Source organism: Protobothrops mucrosquamatus, unplaced genomic scaffold (genome assembly GCF_001527695.2).
Source record: "Protobothrops mucrosquamatus isolate PMUCROS unplaced genomic scaffold, P.Mucros_1.0 scaffold3209, whole genome shotgun sequence".
NCBI lineage: Eukaryota > Metazoa > Chordata > Lepidosauria > Squamata > Viperidae > Protobothrops > Protobothrops mucrosquamatus.
The window spans coordinates 40,452-65,195 of record NW_015389207.1 but is presented as its reverse complement, the minus strand read 5'-3'; the positions used below and the strand labels follow the sequence as shown (position 1 = coordinate 65,195).

At 38.1% G+C, this 24,744-nt stretch overlaps 3 protein-coding genes across 3 annotated transcripts in view; 1 reads left to right on the top strand and 2 right to left on the bottom strand.

Moving 5' to 3' along the window:
* The window catches only part of LOC107297274 (transmembrane protein 70, mitochondrial), a gene marked incomplete at its 3' end in the record, with an annotated part of 5,997 nt that extends 2,820 nt beyond the window's left edge, over window positions 1-3,177 (bottom strand). The window contains exons 1-2 of the mRNA XM_015826637.2: window positions 2,936-3,177; window positions 2,025-2,136 (exon numbers count right to left, since the gene is read on the bottom strand). Of these exons, the coding sequence (XP_015682123.2) occupies window positions 2,025-2,136; window positions 2,936-3,148 (325 nt within the window). The remainder of the gene's footprint in view (window positions 1-2,024; window positions 2,137-2,935) is intronic.
* Window positions 3,178-3,865: 688 nt separating this feature from the next.
* Window positions 3,866-10,363, bottom strand: HAUS3 (HAUS augmin like complex subunit 3). The gene is made up of 4 exons (XM_015826640.1): window positions 9,395-10,363; window positions 8,073-8,512; window positions 6,656-6,881; window positions 3,866-4,792 (listed from the first exon to the last, which is right to left on the bottom strand). Exons 1-4 carry the CDS (start codon window positions 10,304-10,306, stop codon window positions 4,568-4,570), a joined length of 1,803 nt encoding a protein of 600 aa, XP_015682126.1. The 5' UTR covers window positions 10,307-10,363; the 3' UTR covers window positions 3,866-4,567.
* A 1,349-nt stretch (window positions 10,364-11,712) lies between these two features.
* Window positions 11,713-20,439, top strand: ELOC (elongin C). Its single transcript, XM_015826639.1, has 4 exons — window positions 11,713-11,813; window positions 15,904-15,958; window positions 17,298-17,441; window positions 19,647-20,439. Exons 2-4 carry the CDS (start codon window positions 15,955-15,957, stop codon window positions 19,835-19,837), a joined length of 339 nt encoding a protein of 112 aa, XP_015682125.1. The 5' UTR covers window positions 11,713-11,813; window positions 15,904-15,954; the 3' UTR covers window positions 19,838-20,439.
* The last annotated feature ends 4,305 nt before the right edge of the window (window positions 20,440-24,744 follow it).

Genomic DNA, 24,744 nt, shown 5'->3' with positions numbered 1-24,744 from the left:
TTTCTGGGGAAACAAGCAGTTTCTAAAGCAATACCTTCTGGACCTGACTCGTTTTCCCTCCCAACACCCAGAGTGGAGACACTGGAGTGGAAGGGATTACAAGAGATCACCCCTTTGTTACAAAATCCCACTCTTTTGTTACAAATCTAAGATATATGCCACTGGTATGAAGAATGTCTTTAAAACTTGCTAGTTAGCTACTGAGTCCAATTCAAGTGTTGCTTATCATCTTTAAAGCCCTTTATGGCATGAATCCAGTCTCTCTGAAGAACTGTCTCACCCCAGTGGGATTGGCCTGCCCCACTTGAGTTGTGGTGGGGGAGCACGGAGGGAGGCTCAGCCAATCTCATTGTATATATGTTGTACTTTGATAATAAAGGTTTATTCATTCACTTGCTCTGGGTGGAGGGAGTATGGTGCTGACCACATTGGCCAAAGAACTTCAGCTGGCAGGGTCCAGGAGAAAAGCCTTTTCTGTCGTAGCTCCTGCCCTTTGGAACATCATGCTCCTCATGGTGAAATCTGGCCTTCCCCTCTTGGCCTTTCAAAAAGCGTTGAAAACCTGGCTCTGCCAGCTAACTTGGGCCTTCCACTTTGGGGGTGGTTAGTAGATTGAGAAAAGATCCCACCTCCACTCCATTTACTTATTACCCCTTTTTATCTAGTCCTTGGTTAATTTTAATGTTTTAATCCTTAATGTTTAACGTTCTTAAATGTTCTCTATTATTTTTTTATATTATTGTGAGATGATTGGCATATAAATTTACTAAAAGTATGAAAGAGCAGAGGAAAAACAAAATATTTTGTTTAAAAAGATTTTGGAAAGCAATTAAGCTGGCCAGCATTTCTCATGTTGACTGACAACTAAGAACTTGCAGTAGTTCCTGATAGCTACTGTGTTTCCCCAAAAATAAGCCCCTCCCCTAAACTAAGACCTACCATGATTGGGGGAGGGGCTAATATAAGTTCTACCCCCAAAATAAGCCCTAGTTAGAACCCTGCCAACTCTGCCCCACCTCGCTGCTGCAATGGGGAAAGAGGCCCCACGGCATATCGCGCCACTGCCGTCACAAGGTGAGGCAGGTGGGGGAGGGGGTGTAGCTGCCCCATGCGCCCTGCACCCACTTACCGGTATTTCAGCCTCCCCCCACAAGACCATTCCTTGATCGGCAACCTTTCACTCCCCTCCCAAGCCGGACTGCCATGCTATGGCGGATGGTATGGGTGGAGTAGGCCTGGTCCCCCTCCGCCGTTTCGGAGCGAGGGGGGAGTGACGGCAAATGGCTCTTCTGCTGCTGTGCACTGCTGGAGGGGCTTTCTTTAAGCTTCACCCTGCAGATCATCTGCCCGCCGCCACTTTGTCCTCTGCCAACTCTCCAGGCCATCTACCGCCACCAGCCCTTTGTCGCCTGTCTCACAGAGAACGGAGAACGCAGCAGCTCTGCCTAGAGATGCAGAGCAGAGAACAGCACTTGCTTGCTGCCTGCATTGTCCCGCGTCTCCCTTCTGGAAATGGCAGCCCCATTTCTTGCTGCTTCTCCTCCCGGCGCAGCTCCTCCCTCTTCCCAAAAGCATTTCTTTGCTAACCTGCTTTCCAGCTCTGGCACATTTCTCTTCTGCTGCAGGGAAACGGAGTTTGTGGAACTAAAAAAAGTTCAGTCACACCTTCCATTTTCTCGCAAAAAAAAAAAAAAAAAAGATTTCGCGAGAAGTTGGAAGGTCTGACTGAACTTCCAGCCACTGTTTCTCCCATAAACTAAAAGGAGCCACCAAGGTGCTCCAAAAGTGTTTTTGGATTTCAGGCAGGAGAAAAAGTCATATGTAACGGAGAAAGTATCTTAATGTTCTTCTTTCTAGCAACAGTCCCAAATTCCTGGGTTAAACTACTACATAAGTAGTAGTTAAATAAGAGATTTAAATAAACAAATGTACATAGTTATGCACTTTGCATACAGTTCTGTATGACAAGAATTCTCACTCCTGAAAAAGTTTTTTTTTAAAAAAAAAAATTCTAACATACTTACCTAATACAGTTTTTGATAAACTTCCAGAATAAATTAATCTTCCATATTCTGAATGTTCCTCCAGGGATGATGTACCAAAGCGGCACAGAGACTCCGCACGGAGAAATGGAACCTAGAGGCCAAATACCATATATAACCAGTAGTATCAATATCTCTTCCAGTAAGTTTACTCAGATATAAACATATATATGCAGACATGCTTTCTTCTAGCAACTAACCTAAATAATGATCCTGAGAGCCGGTTGAGATTGGCAAACTGCTGCCTTACCTCTAACCATGGTTCCCTTTGCTATGTGAGTTATGCATGGACCACATGAAAAATTAAGATGCCCATGATTCAGAAATATTTATTGTGTAAGATTTATATGGCCACCTATCTTCTGCAATATAATCTTGGGCAGCAGACAACTGCAATGAAGGAAACATAACAAAATTAAAGCTACAAACATCTTTTAGATGTCCATCCTTAATAATTAGCAATTTCAACTCTATATTTGCTACTATATATACATTTTAAAGAAGCAGCAACAAAAGCATTTTGAAGTATTTCCTACCAAATTAAGACTAACCGTTTGTCTATATCTCCTGATGGAAAAAGAAAACAAGATACACGTCCCAGATTTTGTTTCCAATTTCCTGCTGCTGTTGGGCTATGAAACCCCGATATCTTTCAATCCCAAGCACAGGTAGCATGGATCACTCCATTTGATGGCTCAAGAATTTGGGGAGTTGTACTCCACTCATCTTACAGCTACCGAGGTTGAGAATCACGGGATTACAGCAGCGACTGTTGATCCACACGTGCCATCTGCAGGCCAGGAGCCGCGGTTTAAACCCCGGTTGCATGCTTTCTACGGGGACTTCCGTCCTCTCTCGCCGTGTAAGGAAGCACCGTTCGCTGCAGCACCTACCTGCTTATTTTCCCCCAGCCAAAACCGGGATCCAAACGCTCGGGGCGAACCAAGCGGCGTTAACAGTTTGCAGTGGGAAGCCGTGAAGGGCTGGCGCTTCTCCAGGATTCCCGCCAACCTCTTCGCCGGCTGAAGCGCCCTACATCTTCCGGCGCTTTGCTGCCACAGTCTTAGGCCGGGAGCGTGAAGCCTCAATCCGGCCACCAGCAACATCTCCGCGGGAAGTCCAGAGCTACTGGGAAAAGCAGAGCGAACGCCGCTGCGGGGCCTCCCCTTCCGGCCTACAGAAGCCGAAAGCGGCGTTGGGAAAGCGGCTGTGGGAGGGGCGCGACGTTTCAAGTTCAGCGCCACTGTCTGAAGGTGGGGCTGAAAGGCGTTTGAAATTACTCGGATGCCGGTCAAAGGCCGAGAACCCGAGTTTTCCCAGTCGAGGAATAGCGCTCCCAGATGAAGAGCCACTCTTCAAGTGGTCCTGGGGAAAGAGGAGCTCGAGAGGCGATGGAAAGTTGGTGGGAACTCTGTCTTTCGTCTGCAGCAATTGGATTGTTACAAAAAAAGTAGCAATGCCTAGTGCAGGGGTAGGCAACCTCGGCTCTTTTATGACTCATGGACTTCAACTCCCAGAATTCCTGAGTCAGCTATGCTGACTCAGGAATTCTGGGAGTTGAAGTCCGTGAGTCATAAAAGAGCCGAGGTTGCCTACCCCTGCCCTAGTGAATCAAAAATACACCCTGGGGAAACCGACATAAGCCTTGGGAATGTTACACCACCACCCCCGCCCTCCCCTTGGAATATGAGGTACCTAGGTAAACATGCTGCAAGGGATTCCCTCTGTTCTGTACCTGGTATAAAATGGGGTGTTTTGGTTTTTTTTAGAAGCTGGGGGAAATAAGACTAGGAAATAAAAAGCATAGCCTTTGAGATGGTAAAAAAATTTATTTGAAGCTTACATGTTTCAGCTACAAAACTCAACTTTCTGATAGGACCAATATTTACAATCTAATCTGAAAGACATGGAAAGCTTTTATCTTCAGCTTTGTTAAGTCTGGTACTAAAATTAATGATTACAACTGAATATAAATGAATACTAAGGGAGTTTCGTGGGGCAGAAGGGTGTAGCATACAAACACCAAGTAGTATTGGGTACAGAAATGCAAGTTTAATCATCCTATAGAATAGCTCTTCATAGCACAATATTCCCCTGCTGTCCTAATCTACAACTCCCCTAATTATACTATGGGAAAGCATCAGGTTGAGGAAGGTAGTTCGGAATATTTACCAAATTAGGATAAAATGTTACTCATCAATATACTGAATGTAAGGATTAAAAAACAATGGAAAAACTATTGACTAATGAACTGAAGTTCTACACATTCCCCCTACTTGGTGTAAGAAACCTAGGAAGTCTTTATCTTTTCATATGAGAATATTTCCCAGATTATATTTTGTCTTTCAACTCAAGAATATAGTTTATCTAGTTCGCCAAATAACTATTGACTCATAGAGGTGGCTTCATAATTTCCTTTAAACTTTCTGGTGCTGCAACAATAGCCCATTAAAATTCAATGCAAAAAAATTGAATAATCTAAACACCCCCCCAAAAAAAACCATTCTTAATTTAACACATAATCTTTAAGGGTTGGGTTGAGCCTCAACTTGTTGCTCCAATCTTTCCACAATGTTTTTCAGACGTTCTTCATTGTTGAAGAAGAACAAGCAGAGTTTTCTTTCCATCTCCTGTACTTTATTATTTTCCAAGACCTTCTTCTTAGCTTTTATATCAGCAAGAAAATCCATAATAAGTTGATTTATTTTATTCAACTGGAATTCCAACTGCTGAAACTGTTCAGACAGTTCCTAAATATGAGAGAAATACAATAGTGAGTTCAATATACTTCTGTCCCACTATATCCTAGAAATATCATTATACTAACTCCTTTATGTAGGCAATCATGAGCTTTTCCTGCCCACATTTTTTTGAAATATGGTTCTTTAAAATTAAAACTTCTGATTCTGGGCATTTATATTGTAAATCAGGAATATGAACATTTTGATTTGATTCTATTGGCCAATTATTACTGGTCCTTGGCAAGAACGTTCTGCTGGATAAAAAGCTATGGCTGGGTTCACACAATACATTGGGAGTCTCAAGCTCAAATATTCAAAAGTGCTGATGTCAACTGAACAGCCACTTCACTTTGGTCATTTAACTTGTTGCATATTTATTTATTTATTTATTAAATTTATATGTTGCCCACCTCACTATCCAAAGCAACTCTGGGCTGCTTACAATATAATAAAAACACAAATACAAAAACATTAAGATTAATAAGAATTAGATAAAACTAAGAACCAAATACATGAGCAGTATGAAGGTGGGATCTTTAACTAAAATATCAATATCTGGTGTAAATAACCCAGATCAAAAGAGCTGCCCAAATCCGATTTTTATGTTCTTGGTGAATGGAGCAATTTTAATTTCCTGCATTCTTTTTTAGATCTGCCCCAAGAGCACAATTTCCCAATGTCCTGACATGATTGCTGTGACCTCTGGCAATACATGACTCCAAACTCTTGATGAAAATGCCTCCAAGTGGCCTCGTTCAGTGCACCAATTTCAGTATATATTTTGGTCCATTGAGGAGGTCTAGAAGATGCATCAGAATTGTTTTAGTAAGGTGAAAGGAGCAGAGGCCAGAAAGTGTTTTCTACGATAGTGCCAATGCACCTGAACAGACCTCTCTTAAACAAGCATGATTCCCACCTGCAGTGACATAACCCTAATAGGAGAGGGCCTTCAGAAAATTATTATTCACAACTGGTAATGTTTACTGAGTACTGCAGCCATTTTTCATGAACCTGAATTGAATTATATTATTTGGGGTTGCAGATTATTTTACTATATACCCTTCACATAACCAGCGCTGCAATTTTGTGTTGGGTTTCCATTCTCCTCCAATAGTGTAAGTAGAAGAAATAAGATTGGAAAGCCAGAGAAAACAACTATCCCTCTACAGATAGTCCTTAAGTTACGACCACAATTGGGCCCAAAATTTATGTTGCTAAGTGAGAAATTTGTTAAATGAGTTTTGCCCCATTTTACGAATTTCTTGCCACATTTGTTAAGTGAATCGCTGCTAAGTTAGTAACATGATTATTAAGTGAATCTGGCTTCCCCATTGACTTTGCTTGTCAGAAGTTTGCAAAAGGTGATCACATGACCCTGGGACACAGCAACTGTTATAAAAATGAACCAGTTGTCAAGCATCCAAATGTTGTTTGGGGCTGCTGCAACAGTCATAAGTGTGAAAAATGGCCATGAATAACTTTTTTCAGTGCTGTTGTAACTTCGATCAGTCACTAAATGAACTGTTGTAAGTAAAGGACTACCTGTATTGCCAGAGTGAGGCAGGGGCTGCAAAATTAGTGAGTCAATATTCAACAGATGTCAATATGAACTGCTGATAGTACTAAGATGGTCAAGGAAAAAGAACCACCCTCAGTCAGAATATTTAGGCTAGGTCCAGACTGTGTCACAGATTTGGAAGGATTTAATTCTGCCTATCAGCTTTATGATAGTTTACTAAAGAGTTTAGATTAGACACATCAAAAAGTTATGTGAATAAGGCATTTTCTTATAATTACAGTAAGTATTAACAAAAGTACTGCTGAATACTCCATGAAACCACCATTTCGGGTGATCATAATCCAATTACTTACCTGATTACTAAGACACACACTTTCTTCTTTGCAGTATATTGAATCATGAAGAATTGTTAAATCAGCATCCATCTTTGACAAAAGAAGACTTTGTCCTTGGCCAGCTATCACTAACTGGTCAAACATTGATACTGAATCCAAATGTAACTTTTCAGCCATCTCCTCAAGCCTTTCATATGTTGTAAATAATTGTTTTGGATTCCTTCCTTCCAGAAGTTGGCACATCCTTTAAAATATACATAGACATGGGATAGAAATACAACAAAATTAACAACGCCAGTATTTCATTAACAGTGAAGCATAAAATATAACATTATTTAATAAAATCTGTAAAGTCTGGTGCAAATACAGCAAGTCAAAAAGTGTTGGGCCTTTGCATCCATGTTATGCTTGGTTCAAGGGTCACGCTTGTCATTATGGAATTCATTATTTTACATAAATAAGACCAAGCCCTGGAAAAAGAGGGTTGACTTTGGAATGTATCAAATATCAGGCAGCTATTAATATAGGGAGAGCATTAAACTATCCAATATTCTTGGTTGAAATGTTACCAAAGTTAGACAAAAAAGTATACAGTACATGATGCAAACTGTAACATCCATACTCTTTTATTCAAGGAAGGAAGTAAATTATACAATCAAAATAACAAAATCCCAAAATACTTGCATATTAAAAGTGAATGCAGAAACTGTTCATCTACAAATTTTGGATAGGAAGTGAGATTACATCCATTGATTTTAAAGGTTATCTCTGCTTCAGCTTTCTATGCTTCTGCAGAAAAATCATCTACTAACCTGACAATCAGTTTTCATGCAAGTATTCAGATTAACAATTGCTTAACTAGAAACAATTTAAAATACTGAACAAAAAAAGAAAGTAAATGTCTATTATGAATTCAAAAATATACGTAGTCTTCAACTTATGACCACAACTGAGCCCAAAATTTCTGTTGCTAAGTTAGACATTTGTTAAGTGAGTTTTGCTCCATTTTACAACCTTTCTTGCCACAGTTGTTAAGTGAATCACTGCAATTGTTAAGTTAGCAACACGGTTGTTAAGTGAATCTGGCTTCTCACTGACTTTGCTTGTCAGAAGGTCACAAAAGGTGGATCACATGATCCAGGGACCATGCAACTGTCATAAATATGAGTCACTTGCCAAGCATCTCAATTTTGATCACATGATCATAGGGATGTGGAAACAGTCGTAAATGTGAAAAATGATCATAAGTTGCTTTTTTCAGTGTTGTCACTAAGCAAACTGTTGTAACTCGAGAACTACCTGTACATAACAGTACAGTCTGGCTTAGATCAGTTACCAATAAGGAAGACCAATTAATTTCAAACAAATTATTTTTATGTTTGTACAGACCTTATGTTTAGTGCTTCAGTAAGTTTGAAATAAGTTAGCTTCTTACCTATGTGCTGCAATGTTCTTTGACTCAACAGTGCTACTTTGTGTCCTAGGAAGGGATATAGAAGGCTCAGACACTGTTTCTATTGTCCGCACTAAAATGTCATTGCTTAATTTCAGGTCTTGCACCATATTTTCCAGCAGACGGCTATTTTCCCTAAGTTTTCGAAATTCAATTTCATATGCCAATTGAAGAAATTCAAATGATGCCTTCTGTTTGATCAGCTGGTTACAAATCTGATCCTGCCTTGATGTATAGTAGTCCTGTCGAGCAATTTGTAGATCAAAATCCCCTTTAACCACAGGCATATTCAACAGCTCTGCATTCTCCTTAATCAGCAAAGATAGGGTTCCACTGTTTATTTGTGATAAATCTGTTTTTATTTTTGCAATATCATTATTCAAGCTAGAAATTTTAGCTTCAAATTTTTCTTTTCCATGAATCTGCAAAATAGACAAATAGTTTCTGAGTTTTTGTTTAAGTGAATTCTTATTGGGGATAAATATATATATATATATATGTACATATTTATAATACTGTTCCATTCCTTTTCCTTCTCCTCCTCTCTGCCTATCCCACAGCATCCAAAAGAGTTGAGGTGCTCTAGGTCTAGGTCAACAATTGAACAATGTCATCTTGTGAGGCACAAGAAGCATACCTCACAATGCCTGCTCTATGGAATACATCCTAACCCAATTCTGGCCTTTAAAAAATCCCTGAAGACCTGGCTCTTCCACCATGCTCTGGGCCAGGATAATATATAAGTCTGTTGCAACTACTTGAAATCTGTGTTTTTCCCTAGAGAAGTGTTTTATTTTCATTGCCTTCTATATTGTTATGTGGTCAGCTATATAAATTGAATACATTCCATAACACACTTTATTTTGAAGTATAATTACAATTACTCATCTTTAAAATCTAAGTGGCTGTAGACCTGAGCAAATGATTCCAAGGATGACTTCTTAAGCAGGGGTCCAACCAGCGCTTTCTTCAAATCTGAAGTTATTGCTCCCCTCCTTCAAAGACCATTCTCTAATGGCACAGAGAATCCTATTTACTTCAAAAATCACTGATTCAACCTCATTCCAGCTAACACTTCAAAACCAGCCAAGGTCCAACTCAGCATAGATCTGAGCAACTCATAATACATTTTCAGGATTAATTTGTTCTAAAATGCCAAATGAGTTTGCTCAAAATAATGAGTGCCAGCCTATGGAACATTTAAGAGGATGTTATGTTCAAGTCAACTCACTATGAATTCAAAGACCACTTAAAATCATATCTTTAAGACAATAGCATTAAGCCTTATGCAAATATCACCTTACCTTTTTTAAAGTACCTATACTCTTCTCTGCCCACTGAAGACCCGATCTCATACTTAGGTTCTTTGCTTGCTGTTGAATTAATTGATGCTGAGCACAAATATATGCCATTTGCAATCTAGCCAGTTCTGATCTTTCATCACATATATCACTGCTTCCCTCACAACTGGAAGACTTACTTATATGTACAAGTTGGAAATTTTCTTCATTAGAACTCTCCACCAATTCAGATATACCCTGGAAAAACTGTTTTTTTGTATATGAAGTAAGAGCTCCGGTGCTTTGTTCTTCTTGATACAAATAATTATCTAAAGCAAGTTGAGTTAGCAGCACAGGAAGAGAATCCAGGTCTTGTCCAGCTGCAACAGCAAAAAAAGAAGCAAGTTTCTTAACTCCTTCAGTTAGGGTCTGAAGCTCATTGTTTATCTTTATATTCATGGCTGTAAAGTTCCTTTGACTATCTTTCAGGATTTTAAGTCCTTCCTCACCTCTTTCTTTAATTTTTAGGGAGATAAAACTATTAGCTGAAGCCATGATTTGAAGCTTGTTACGACGATGAATCTTTACCTGTTTAATCTTTTTAAGATCTTGAAATTCATTTTCTAACATTTTAAGAGTTTCCTCTTTTTCCTCACAATTGTCAGTGTTCATATCCAGAGGCTTGGAAATTTTAAGAACTTCACTGAGAGCTTCTTCTCCTAAAATTGGTTTTGATGATTTTAGGAGAGTGTTAAATGACTGCAACTCTTCTTCAGATAATACATTATGCTCATTCAAAGCTCCACAGAACCACTCCAAAAATGATTTATCTTCCAAAGTTTCAAATAACCAGTCAAAGTCTTCTCCGTTAAGTGAATTTGCCTTTAAATATCCTGTCCGCTTTAGAGTTTCAACAAACTTAGCTCCATCATCCATAATTCTGTCTTCACTTGTTGATGCTGGATATTGCAGCTGTTCTCTACCAGGTTTTCAAATATTTCTAGAAAAATATGGGATAATAAAGATAAATTAGTTTTATAAGAATCTATATTCTGTCAATTTATTTAGAATGCATGGTTTCAAACCAATTAGAATTTTACATATTAATAACAATGCCTGTCAATACTAGAAAATAATGCAAAAATTAAACTGAGTGGGCAAGTAAACTGCTTTACATTTCCGGGGAAAAATAAGTTCCTTTTTACTCGTTTCCTATTAAAGTCCCTTTTCTTTGGAAATTGTTATTTCTCCCCTTACTTGGTATAAATCCGCAGTGTCTTTCCTAGGTTTACTACCTAGTGATCACATGAATCCACCCGCGTACGATTCAAAGGGATCTGTAGGGCTGAAGAGACTCGCTCACCAACAAACCCCAAAGCATCCCGCGCCAACCTCGGGGAAAAGCAGCTGCGCTGCTCTGGCGGGCAAGGGCGGAGAGGAATTCAAACTTCCGCCTTTACATGAAAAAACAGCTTTCAGAGCCTCGCGAGAGCCAGACACATTCTCCCGAGTTCATAGAGATTGAATTTAACGCTGATCTCAGAATGGAATGATTCAATTTAATTAAAATGCTTCTTAATTAAAATTAATTAATGTAATTAATATTAAATTAATTAAAAATTAAAAGTGGAGCCATAAGAACCCGCAGCTTGTTACTTTTGGGAACTGTCTTTCCCATTATATCCAGGACACCCAAGAGGAGCCAGGCACAGGTTCGTCTCTTAGGTCTAAAACGGCGTTTTTCCAAAATTGTCAACTTTAAAATATGTGTACTCCAACGTTTTATGTTGGCTGGGGAATTCTGAGAGTTGAAGGCCACACATCTTAAGAGTTGCCAAGTTTGAAAAACACTGATCTAAACGTTATAAGGAAAATAATCAACTGTTACAATTTGTTGTGTGATATTCTCATCACAAGACCGAGGTTATTCAAGTCTTTTGTCTCAGATTTTTGTAAGCAACTTCCTACGTGTGTATATGAGAAAGAAAAACTACCTTGGTTTATATCCACACGAGATTTAAACATGTACTGTGTACATACTGGGATGTAATGTGGGAGTGTCGGATTAACATCAGAAAGATAGGTGCTGCTCTGCTTTCAGCCAGGGAAGGGGTCATTCCAGTCTACTTCGTAGGGTGAGCAAGCCCGACATAGCTCTAATAATTCAAATCTGTACAGGACCATTCGTCGGCGTTTTAAAATACCGTTAGTTAGACACCTCGCCCTCCAGTCGTTGGAGTTACTAAAGAAAAGATTCTCCCAGTTGCTCCTATAGCGTGTTACTCTACATTATATCTCTATCGTATTTGTTTCTCTTTGCGTTTCGGAAACCGGAAATCATTATCGGTGACCTACAGGAAGTGGTTTCTGGGGAGGATTGTCCCGGCTGGAGTAGTGTCGTTCCTTGAGAAGCTGCTTCGCGGATTTGTGCGGCTGGGAAGCGGTGAGTTGTTGGAGAGCGACCAACTCGCGGCCTGATAGACCCGTTTCTTTCCTCGTGGTTTTGTTCGCCACGAGGACTCGATAGCTGGGAGTCGTGGGAAGCTTTGCCGCAATAGCCGAGAGCCGTGGAGAGGGGCTGGTGTCGATGCTGGGCGGAAAGTGACTTAATCCCAGCCTTGAATCTTTTCAACCAGCCTTCCCCAACGGTGCTTCGCATTGCATTGGGGAAACCGGTCTTACGTCTGATATGACTTATTGATGCCCTCTTAAAAGCACCCCTTTTCTATTTTCCTCCCTGAGCCCCTGAAAATTACTTTTTTTCTCAGAGCTGCCATGTCTTTAAGACTGCTTTTGTGAAAAGCCACCCTGTAAGGGTTGCTCCGCCTTCTTCCCTTTTAGTAAGAACTAAGAGGACTTTGTCATTTTTTTCTGTAGGTTTCAGCTCTTCATTATTTGTGAGCTCCTGGATGGATTTTTCTCTTGGAGTGACTTTGCCACACATATTTTTCTATCATTTCTTTCCTCCATTCTCCAGCATTCTTCTGCCCCCCCCCCCATTATGATTAAAATGAAACAAGCCACTCTGATAGCAAGACATTCATAACTCAAATATTTGTGTAGTTTAGAAATCAAATGTGGTAATTTTGGTAATGTGATAATATTCCCTTACTCTTTTTAAATCTGTTCTTTGCCTACAATTCCCAATTTTCAACACTATTTAAAATATGATCCATGCAATAAGAATACAGATATACTATACATATGCCTTCCAGCCAGCATTGACTCCTACCAATTGCCTGGATTTCTGCAGGTTTTTGGGCAAGATTTAAGAAATGGTTTATTGCATTCTTCCTAGAACTGAGAGAAAGTGATTGTCCCAGGGTCACCCAGCTGTCTTTGTATCTAAGGCAAGACTAGAAACTACAGTTTTCTAGTTTCTAGCCTGGTGCACCAAACTGACTCTCTTACTGTACATATAATGCTAGTGTAGGTTTAGCAATAAATTATGTATCTATCAAAACCAAATCACACATATCAGCCTTCTCTTAATATGGAGCACTCTATATAATATTAGGACTGCAACTGCGCCAAAATCCCCATCTAATGTAGCTGTTTGTCATACCAGGTAACAATTCTGAGAATTATAAATCTGAAAGATCTGAATGGTACCATAGGAGGAAAAGCCACCTATGTAGTGTCACTTAGTATGTGCTTAAACAAAAAAATATTTTCAGATCCAGTTTGGTGAAACTGATTTTGATTCAGATTAAATTAGCAACTGTTTGCAACCTAAGATTTAGAAATCTAAAATCTCATAAAAACATAAGTCAGTACAAGTTTATCATTATGTTTTTCACAATGGCCAAGCAGTGCCTCTAGGTTTCTTGCAAACAGGAGATGGAGGAATTACTCTTTTCACCCATTGTTCTGAGATTGGTATTTTAGTCTCAAGATTAAATGCCCTCGATATATCTGTCCTCTATGAAGTTATCCAAATCCTTTTTAAAACTATCCAGACTGGTGGGCATTATTACATCTTGTGCTAATTAATTCAACAAGAATTTTACAATTCTTGTGGACTAGGATGAGCAACCCAAAATAACTAAAACTTTTAAAATGTGTATCTGATATACTGAAACTGAAGACACAATGTAGCTTTCTGATGAGATGAAGCATGCCCACTTTCAGGGCATCTGGGCTTTTTGCCCAGGATATCTTTAATTTCATATTTTAAAAGACAACATGTATAATTTTAGGTTAAATTAGATTAAATATTCAGGTAGTAATGTCCCTTCTACAGGAATAATACCTCCCAAATGTTCAAATAAATTGGTGAAAGATTTTGTGCAAAGTGACATTCAAAGTCATTTTTTTGCCCCGTGCCAGTTGTGCTGGTATACTGATCAATTGACAAGGCAGATATTGATGCAATATCTAACAATGGTCAGGCATTTCTTAATCTCAATTATTTTATTCAATAGTTAGATGATAGATTTAACTGATAGCAAGCGTTACATTTTCTTGATTCCCAACTTGGCACATCACAGACTTAACTTAAAATTAAGTCCTGCTCTTTCTATGTGTATTTCAGTTTTAAACAAGATCCCTATCTCTGTATAGTATAGAGGGCAAGAAAGACAACTCTGTCTTCTAAATGAGGACAATATTTGTATAATGTGCCTATACAATTTTTAACAGAATTCAGCTGACATTATATCTGGCCATGCTGCCTAGAATGAGAATTTTCTAATTATTACTATCCAGTGTGTGTGCGGTAGGATAGTATTTATCCTGAAATTTCAAGAATGAATATATCTATATTTATATAGCTATGTTAATACATAGATATAATATTGAAATACTTTATATAAAAATACACATAAACACAATATGAAGTGTTCTTATTGGAAATTATCATACTTGTGTATGGGCAGTATTTTTGCCAGAAGGAAGACTTATTCTGAAAATCAAGGTTACACCTGGCCAAAAATATCCAGTTACGTATTTTTAATAAAAATAGTATGTGACAGAAATTCCGATTATCTGTCCATTTACTTTATGGTGAAGTGTACCATCCTGGGTTTCCACATAGCAGCTTGATTAAATAGATTGGGCTAAGAGTGAGTGAAGACTATATTTATATAGGATTTTATAAAATTTCCTGACAGTGAGAACAATCAACCAGTGGAATAGCTTGCTTTCAGAAGTTGTGGGTGCTTTATTACTGGAGGCTTTTAAGAAAAGACTGGACAGATACCTGTCTGAAATAGTATAGCATGTCCTGCTTGAGCAGGGATTGAACCACTAGAAGACATCCAAGATCCCTTCCAACTCTGATATTCTATGTTCTATAGACTACCCTTGCCAAGTGACTTCTATTACTGGAAATGGACTGCAATCCAGCCATTCTTAATCGAATCATTTTACCACCTTGGCTCTTTGCGCAAGCAATGGCATGGACAGTTAAATAGAACCTTTCTAGACATTTATCTTTTGGATTTTAGATTGTAGGAGGTATAATCCAACATATCTGATAGGTATTAAGTTCTGGAAGACTGAATTAAATCATCTGACATGCTTGTTATTGATGATGTAATGGGTAATGGGTAATGAAACATCTGCAAGAAAACAACCAAGTTTAGAGAGCCCCAAAGATCCCTTCATTTCAACCCTGAGCTACAAATATTCAAATTTGTCTTTTATTTTGACAACATTTCCCATGATAATTTGAGTGTCTATTAAAAGTCCTTCAGGAAAAACTTTATTCAGTTACAATCTCCAGATAACGTCACAGAATAATCTATTTAGTATAAAGTAGTTCTTGGATTATGACAGCAATTGAGAATGGGATTGCCATTGCTAAGCAATGCAGTCATAAAGTGCAATGTCATATGACCATCGCTTAGCAATGGCAATCCTGACAGGTCTGGTTGCTGTTGTGTTAACTGAAGACGTGGGCTATTGAGGAGGAAGCAGAGGAAGTCCCAGGTAAGGAGCACAGGGTCACCAGAGGGTAGGGAGGGCTTGGGAGGCCTAGCTAATGCTGTGTGTGAGATGAAGGAATTGGGGGTGTGAGTTAGTGGAGGATTGGGAGGGCTGGTGGAAGTTGTGCACAGGCAAGAGTATGTGCTGCAGATGGGAACAACTTACCAGAGTGATTTGCAACTTTCCTTGCTGGCTTCCCCACTTTGTTTGTGGGAAGCTAGCAGTGAAGTAGTGATCATGTGACTGTGGTTGCCTGTGACATTGTAACTGATCTACATTGAAACCTATTGTAAATGTTTCTGGCCCTACAAATACCTAGATAAGATTTTAGCAGGCATGGTCATGTGATTGGCCAATCAAATTCATGATTGTACATTAAGGTTCCTTAGATAACCTTGGCCTCAAATTAAGGGGTAGTAATGTAAACACCATGCTATATATGGTATGATAATATAGTACAGTAAACATAGGTAAATCACGTTTTTCTTTGAGGTCACTACCAACTGTACAAAGGACTGCAGCTAGTGACCTTCTTGTACTGCCACCAGACAATTTTCTTTTCATAATGAACTTGAACATGTATGTACTTTTCCATTTGTTTTCAGATCCTGTTTAAAAGCGCCAAAGGCAAAGCAATTATCATTTGTTAAGAAGATATGGGTAAGGATATTGACAAAAATATCCTTTAGAAATATCTTTGCTTTTTAAGAATATATTCAATATATCATGAAAATGCTAATTTTGCTTCCAGTCATGTTTATATGAAAAGTTGGGTGAGATTTCAGAGTAGTAGTAATTAATATAATACTTGTAGTTGCAACTGTTTTAAAGTTCATTTTGTTTGCTGAATGACAAAATGATACTTTTGTAATCTTACATTATTTGGAGATATATATCACTTCCTCAACACCTCCCCCTTTTAAAACTTCAAAGTTGTTTTTCCCTCAAGTTATTTGGAGATAAATCAAGTTTTCACAAAATTTAAATATGAATAAAATAGGAATGAAATTACATGGGGATTCTAAAAATCTTGAAAAAACAAAGAGGAATAAAAAAGAAAGATGGGCAAATGACAAACCATCACGAAAACCTGCTTCCCAGAAAGGAAGTGGCCGTATAAACAGTTCTGAAAATTGGAGAAGGAAGGGAAGTAATTGCCATCTCAAAGCCTGCACAATTGAACGTATTGAATGTTTCCTTCAGCCATTCTCCCTCATGAAGCTACTTACCATTAACAGCCTATAGAAAGAATTCTACAAATATCGTCTTTTTATAAGCCATGTTTTGAGTATTGTTATCCTGACAGGTGAAATATTTTTTTAAAAAAGAAAGATTACCAGTACTGGTGGTGGGAAAGGTGGGTATAACAGAAACACAGAATTCATTTTACTTTGTAGTGTGCTGAAATTGTATTCATATTTAAAATTTATCTTTTAAAATTTATTTCCTATTATGATGAAATATTTTAGATAACTGTCTCTCAAAATATTGTTGATAAGGATTCCTTTAATTTAAAGTTCATCAGGTTTGAATATTACCAAGGAATGTTATAGTATTTTGAAAGATTTCAAATTAGTAGAGTAGTGTCCACCTAGTATTAAAGCAACTTGAGATAAGAAATCTTACAATATTTATCTCAAATAAGATCTCAATATCATATTTACATGTTGGGCTTGCTACCATTCTCCTATATATTTATTTATTTTTATCCCACTTTTATTACTTTATAAGTAACTTAAGGAAGCAAACGTATCTAATACCCCTTCTATTTTGCCCCCAACTACAATCCTATCAGGTGGGTCAGGCTGAGAGAGAGTGACTTGTCCAAAGTAACCCAACTATCTTTCACGCCTAAGGGGTGAAACTCATGATATTCTGGTTTCTAGACCAAAATGGTTCTCCATATCAAACTATACATAATATAATAATTCAGTGTTGCATTGTTTATTATTGTTAAACCTAATAATCATAAATTGAAATTATTCGTTTCATGTTGTAGATGGAGAAGAGAAAACATATGGTGGGTGTGAAGGCCCTGATGCTATGTATGTGAAGTTGATATCTTCTGATGGCCACGAATTCATTGTTAAACGGGAGCATGCACTCACATCAGGAACAATAAAGGCAATGTTGAGTGGCCCAGGTTGGTATAACATTCATTTCTGAAAAATGGGAATTGAGAATTTTTCTGTTTTGTAATACTAGAGTAATCTCTGGAACTAGTTTCTCAAAAAGAACAGTACAGTTTTATAAGATTTAGTATTTCAATTTCAGTCAGAGACTGTGTCCAAACAAAAGTGAAAATGATTTTAGAATCATAGGGATTTTCCAATATTACCAGAGGAATGATTCTAAGCTTTAGGTACTTTTTTATAAATCAGTTTTTGTTTTTTGAAAAGGGATCAGTTTTGAGTTAGCCATAATACCAAATTGGGTCAATAATATATATTATGGAAAAATAATTTCCATATTCATTCTGCTAATGATAATAATTGTACAATTCTAGAGACTGAGAGTGTATTTGCCAATACAAGGAGCACTATTGGTGGGATGAATTTCCCTTCCTCACTGTAGCTGTTTCCTAAAAAATATATTTACCTACTATGCCCATAAATCCATAAAACACATTTGGGTTTCTACAAACCAGATTTATGGGGCGAAGAAGCTTATATTTCACAGCTTATATTTCATATTTCACATTACCGGGGTGAAGGAGCTTATATTTCATATCACATTCACTTATAGTTCACATATGTTCAATCATGCTTGCTACAGTTTTATTCTAGGAATAAAATTTAGGGATAATCAACAGCTATCAAAATCAGAATTAATTCAAATTTATGACAAATGCTTTTATAATGATTAACATCAATATGGCACAATTCCCAATTCATTTCTTTTTGGAAATAAAATCTGATTAAAATCCAATTATTTTTAAAATTACGTTTAATGTTGCTAAAGGGATAGTTTTTAAATTTCAATTAGATACAGGTAATCCCCGAGTTATGAGCGTTCATTTAACGCTCATTCAAAGTTACGTGATGAGCGCCCCATAGTGCTTATGAGCAAGTTCTGAAGTTACGAATATTGCAGCACCTTATGAGCAACCGCATGGCTCTGCAACATTCACTCTGGTTATTCTCTCCCTCCCTACCCCTGCCCCGGGTCTCCCTAGGCACTAGGCCTTCAATACTTACCCTGCAAAGATCGAGATCCTTCGCTTCCTTGGCTGCTCCAGGCCTTCGGTGCATTCGTAGAGAATGGAGGCCTAAAGTAACGCAAGATCACGTAAGATCAGTGGGGCAAGATCTCACGCTACTGATCTCATATGATCTCATGGTACTTTAGGTTTCTGTTCTCTGCAAGAGAGAATGGAACTGAAGCTGGGAGATGCTTCCACGTGCTTCCGGAGGCTGGATCGGGGCCCCGGAGGCCTTTTCCAGGCCGCTGAGACCCGGATCTAAGGCTGGGGGAGGTTTCCGTGCACCCTGTATAGCCCGATCCGGGCTCCGGAGGCCTTTTCCAGGCCGCTGCTGTCTGGATTTGAGGCTGGGGAATGCTTCCGCGCAGCCCGATCTGGGCCTGGAAAAGGCCTCTGGAGCCTGGATCGGGGTGCGCAGAAGCATTCTCCAGCCTCAAATCCAGACAGCAGCGGCCTGGAAAAGGCCTCTGGAGCCCAGATCAGGCCACGGGGGGGGGGGGGGGTAGTCACGGAAGCGTTCCCCGGCCTCAAATCCAGGCAGCAGCAGGAACCGCGGCAGAGAGGAGACGGATCTTTTCCAGGTGAGTCCGGCATAGCAGGAAGGGAGGGGGAAGCATGCAGTATCTTAATGGGTTGGGGAGGCCTTGGGGGCCTGTTCCAGCACTAGGCCCTCCATGGCCTCCCTGAGATACCTTATATTCACTTAATGAGCCACGTGTGCTTTAAAGAGCAAGGGAATGATCTCGTACCTCGAATGAGATTCACTCTACGAGTTTTCGAGTTATGAGTGGAATGGGCAGGCTCCATTACACTCATAATTCGAGGACTACTTGTAAATGTGAGTTTAATTAGCTCTAAAATGTAGAGGCCTAATCTGCTCTCACGACAGAAACAGAGTTATAAATGATGGAGTCATGCAGCAACACCTGACAGAAAACAGGTCCCTCATATATAGTTATAGATATAATTTGCAGAGGTATTACTGAGAACTATAAATGATACCTGAATGTTGATTTTAGCTACTTTTGGGGATGCTTTCCCATATTCCTAACTATAATTTATGATTTAGGATAGTAATTAACTTCAATCATATTTTTATATCTGCAAATATATTGATGAAAATATCTGTGTTTTTTATGTGCACAGGCCAGTTTGCTGAAAATGAAACAAATGAAGTGAACTTCAGAGAGATTCCTTCTCACGTCTTATCTAAAGTATGCATGTATTTCACCTATAAGGTTCGCTACACTAACAGCTCCACAGAGATTCCTGAATTTCCAATTGCACCTGAGATTGCACTGGAACTGCTGATGGCTGCAAACTTCTTAGATTGTTAAATAGAATAAATTATAATAAAAATGTAAACCACCCCCTTCCCCTCCAGTATTTAATACATATGTTTAGTTAGCAACTTTTTCGTATAGCATGTTTTATATGTTTGGCCAAGAACTGTACTCATCACTGTGGAGGATATTTCTCACAGTGGTTTTGCATAGGCATCATTCATGCTCAGATTTTGTTTTGCTGCTTACACAAGTACGGACTTCTTACCAATTGATAAATAAACATGCCAAGTTATGCATGACCTTTGCCTTATCCTTCAGCAAAAAAAATTAATGTTATCAACGCTATGAATTTGCTGAAATTACTTCTTTCTGAGAACAGATCACAGTTAAAGACGGAGTCCTCTCTGGGGATGAATCCAACTTCACTCATTTGGAAAGCTCAGTATTGGATATGCTACAAATGTGCAAATGTGCTGGGGGGTTGGAATTTTATGTTAGCATATTCTCAGATTGTGCTAATAATAAAATGAATTTATGTTATAATTGTAAATATGTTATATAGCTATGCTTATAACATATTTGTTGCAATACTCTACTGCATTTAGTTTGTATGTTTAAACTATTGGCAGGCATTATTACATTTACATAGTAATCTATCATGGCTTTTTCCATACTTCCAGTTCTTGTTTACTTTTAGTATCTTTATAAATTCATCTATAGCAGGAATGTCAAACCCAATCGCACTGTGGGCCATATCAGGATTTTTTTTGCCCTATGGGGCTGGGGTGGGGGTGGCCTGCACGGGCTGGATGTAGCCTGTAGGCCGCACGTTTGACATGCCTGATCTATAGGCCTTATAAAAATGATGATTCCCGATTATACTGTCGAATGTAAAACAGGACTATGACAGAAAGACACTTCTCAATTTAACATGAGCAAATTTTATCCTGAATAATATTTTCAATCATTACTGGACTTCATTTTGTGCAGTAAATAATAATTTATTCATATGCACCCGACTCCCAGCAATTCTGGATGGTTTATAAATTGTTAAAAACACATAAAAATACAATACAAGAAACAAAAAAACAAAGAAATTAATATGACAGAGAAAACAAACCTGGATAGGAACAAGGAAAGAAAAAACAGACATCAACTATCCTCACCAAATCCCTAATGAAGATCTATGTTTTCAAGGCCTTTTGAAATTGCATTAGGGTGGGAGCTGTTCAAATCTCCAGAGGAACCTTATTTCAGAGAGCAGATGCTGCTACAGAGAAGACATACTTTCAGTGTCCCACAATGCAGCATTATTTAATCAATGGAAACTGGAGCAGGCCAACCCTGCCAGATTGAACCAGCAAGGCACATATTATGGGACAGTGTAACTTAGGACATTATTTAGTATAGCAGTTTATACATCATCTCTAGAAATATAGAGTATAAGTATGAGTTAAATGCTGTTTTTATCCAGCAGTGTTTTTGTTCTGCTTGAGAGCTGGTTACAATAAGGTCATTTTGGATATTGCTGTTTGCTAACAGAGGTATGCAAATGTTTCAAGGAACGTTCTGCCATCCTATTTTGACCATGCATCAGGCAATTCCAACTATATCAGAGCTAGTCCAGCCTCAATTTTCTTTTTTCTTTTTGCAAACTTCTGTTTAACAAGCATTACAGAAAAGAAAATGGTTTTAAATAAAAAAGCATGATGAATCCCATCTCAGAGGTAAAAAGAAACCAAACCTTCGCAGATTTGATACGTGTTCAGACTAAGGCATCTGTTCAGTTTTTAAAAAATGGGGTGGGGAATTAGGGAATACTTAAAATTAAATACTTAATTTTTTAGTGACCTTACTTGTGAAATAACATTTTTCTTTCTTTCTTTTTTTTCTTTGTCTCTGAGTCAGTCTTGACTCCTGGTGACTACCTAGACTAGTCTCTGCAGTTTTCTTGGCATGATTTCAGAACTGACTTCCCAGTGCTGCCTTCTTAGGGCTGAGGGAGTGTATCTGCCTAAGTTCAGCCATCTGACTTCATGACTTAGTCAAAACTAGAACTTACGGTCTCCCAGTTTCTAGTTTGATTACCTTTAGACCAGTTATAAGTAATTGCATGATCTGTAAAATATCTGGATAAATTTGCTTTGCCATAATTGTATATATTTTTCATAATGTAGTATTCAGGCCAAAATAAGGCATGATACTGGGATGGGGGGGGGGGAAATCTAGAGATCCAGCTTTTCTAGTTGAATTTAACATTCAACTCTTGTGTATACTAGTTCCCCATGTAGAACTGATGCAAGTAAATATAAGCAAACACTACTTACATTCCAAGTAGAAACACTATTTACACTACTTACATTCCAAGCAGTAAAGGTTTCTTCTGGCACAATTTGATCTAGAACCTTATATGAGTCAATTAGTTCTTCATTTATTGATTTTCCCTTCTTTCCCAGCCAATATTCCTGTTTTATTTCTCACATACAAGTTGGGTCTGTTTTTTAATCTATTCTGAATATTGTTCATTGTGTATGTATTCTGAAAGTATAGTGTAATGTGCTTATTTCAGGATTATTCTCTTTCTCTTTTTGAAAAATGAGGAAGGAACTGACATATAGAAAAGGTGCACAGTGAAAACAAAAAGTATACCATGAAATTCAGTTTTGTTTCCAAATGTTCCCACTGTCAGTAGAAACTGGAATAATTCTGTTAGGGTATACTGCTCATAGTGAGGTGGCCTCCTGGTGCTGCAAATGTTAGTTGCTATGCAACTGGCCCAACAAAAGGATGTGAATATAAATCTTCCATTACACTGGGCAAGACAAAACAACTATGCTGTCAGGGAAGTACAGAAGTATATCTGTTAATTGTGTAAGATGTTCAAATATCCATTTATTGATGGAATTTAACATCCAGGTCTACAGCTGATAGGAAACTGTCTCTACACATATGAAGCTTAAGATTTATTTCCACACATTTTACACTGCAAAACTATTCCACTTAAAATATTCATATGGATGTATTCCATACTGAAGTGGAGCCACATATTTTCTTTTATGAAACATGCCATTTTCCATTTTTAGTCTATTATTAGTTTTTATCCAGTGTGTAGTGACAGTATATGTTACTTATATGCTTATAGCATTGGTTGTAGATTAGTATTAAATAATGTAATTTAATATATATTTAAAATTAATTATGCTTCAGAACTCAGTTTTAATATTAGTATAATTGTTTTCTCCTTCAGATAGATCTTTTTTAATGCCTTTGACTCAATGATAACTCCAAGCTGACTGCCTGGTCTATTCCCTGCAATTTAATAATTTTACAAGTTTCTGTTTCCCTGGAATAAAAAAAAATCTTGCAAAAAACTACCCATGAGATTTGAGAGTAGAATAAGACTTCTTAATCTTGTCTATGGAAGCAGTGGAATACTTACAGTGAATCTGATTTTGATAAAGCTAATCAGGGCTTTTTTTCTCATAGAACGCCCAGAACCGAGTTCCGGCACCTTTTTTGGATGGAACCTTGTAGGATAGGCAAGGCGGGTTGTATGATGTGTGTGAGTTCTGGCACCTTTCTTTTTTTTTAAGAAAAAAAGCATTGAAGCTAATATTACAAACGCTCCACAGATATTTCAAATTATTCAAGGAGTCCTAAACTTACATTGATTGGATTCATATGCCTAATTATAAATATAGTTTACTTATTTTGATTAAAGAACAGTTTGAAACCAGGCATTCTGGCTTATAAATCATGATTTACGGTTTATACATAGTGTAAACCAAATTATGGTTCATTCAACCAAACATGGTTAAACAATCCATGGCTAAATACAGTATGTAATCAAGTCACTTGCGAATGCAGTTTTCCTCAGTCAGTTATCCTCTAGATAACATGACCACAGAAGTCTCTTTGGACAACACTGGCTCCCTCAGCTAGGAATTGAAAATGAGTGCTGGCCTCTAGAGTCAGAAACGACTGGACAGGGCAAACCTTTATGTATGTTTTGGATTATATTCATACAGCATTGTTCTTTTTTACACAGGATAGTAGCCCAATGAAATACATATGCCTTCTTCCTAAGTAAGACAAGTATGCTCCTCAAGCAGCCTAGTTAACTTGTTCCATAAACAAAGTACCAGACTGGTTCAGTAGGTTCAAAAACAATTCCCACTGAACTAATGAAAATAATGAGATAACTGATATAAGTTTATCTAATAATAGTTTTAACAAACAAGACAAACTGAAAAGAATAATCTGATCTAGATTCATTTGGTTTCTTGTCATATTAGACCCATGGAAGATTATCTGCAGAATCTCTTTCACTAGAATCCTGGCCTAGCCAAAGTCCTGGTGTAAAATGCAAACACAATAACAGTTTACACATGAGGACTGAAGAAAACTCGTACTGGTTCCCATACCAAGTCCAAAGGATGTAATCTTGTTTGTGTGTGTGTGTTTGTGTAATTTGTACCTTTGAGTCAGAGTTGACTCCTGGCAACTTCCTGGACTAGGCCTTGCAGTTTTCTATAGCAATTTTTTTTCCAGAAATGATTTGCCATTGCCTACTTTCTAGGGCTGAGAGTGAGTGACTGACCCAAGATCACCCAGGTAGTTTCATACCTAAGACGGAACTAGAACAGTCTCCTCAATGCCTTAATCCAGACATGTCAAACTCGTGACGTCATGTGACGTTGCGCAACGTATCGGGCTGGTTTTGCCATTGCCGGCAATGGGGTGGGCGTGGCTTCCACGTGACGCCTCCGCCCCGCGGGCCCGCAGTTTGACACCCCTGCCTTAATCACTACACAAAATTACTCTTATTAACCAGTAGAATTTTAATAAAGATTATGGCAAATGCTTTAAAAAAAAGTCAAGTTCAACATCCATATTAATCTATGTTTTTGTATATCATTAGCCACATTAGCAAATATTCTGTATGACAAAAAAAACAT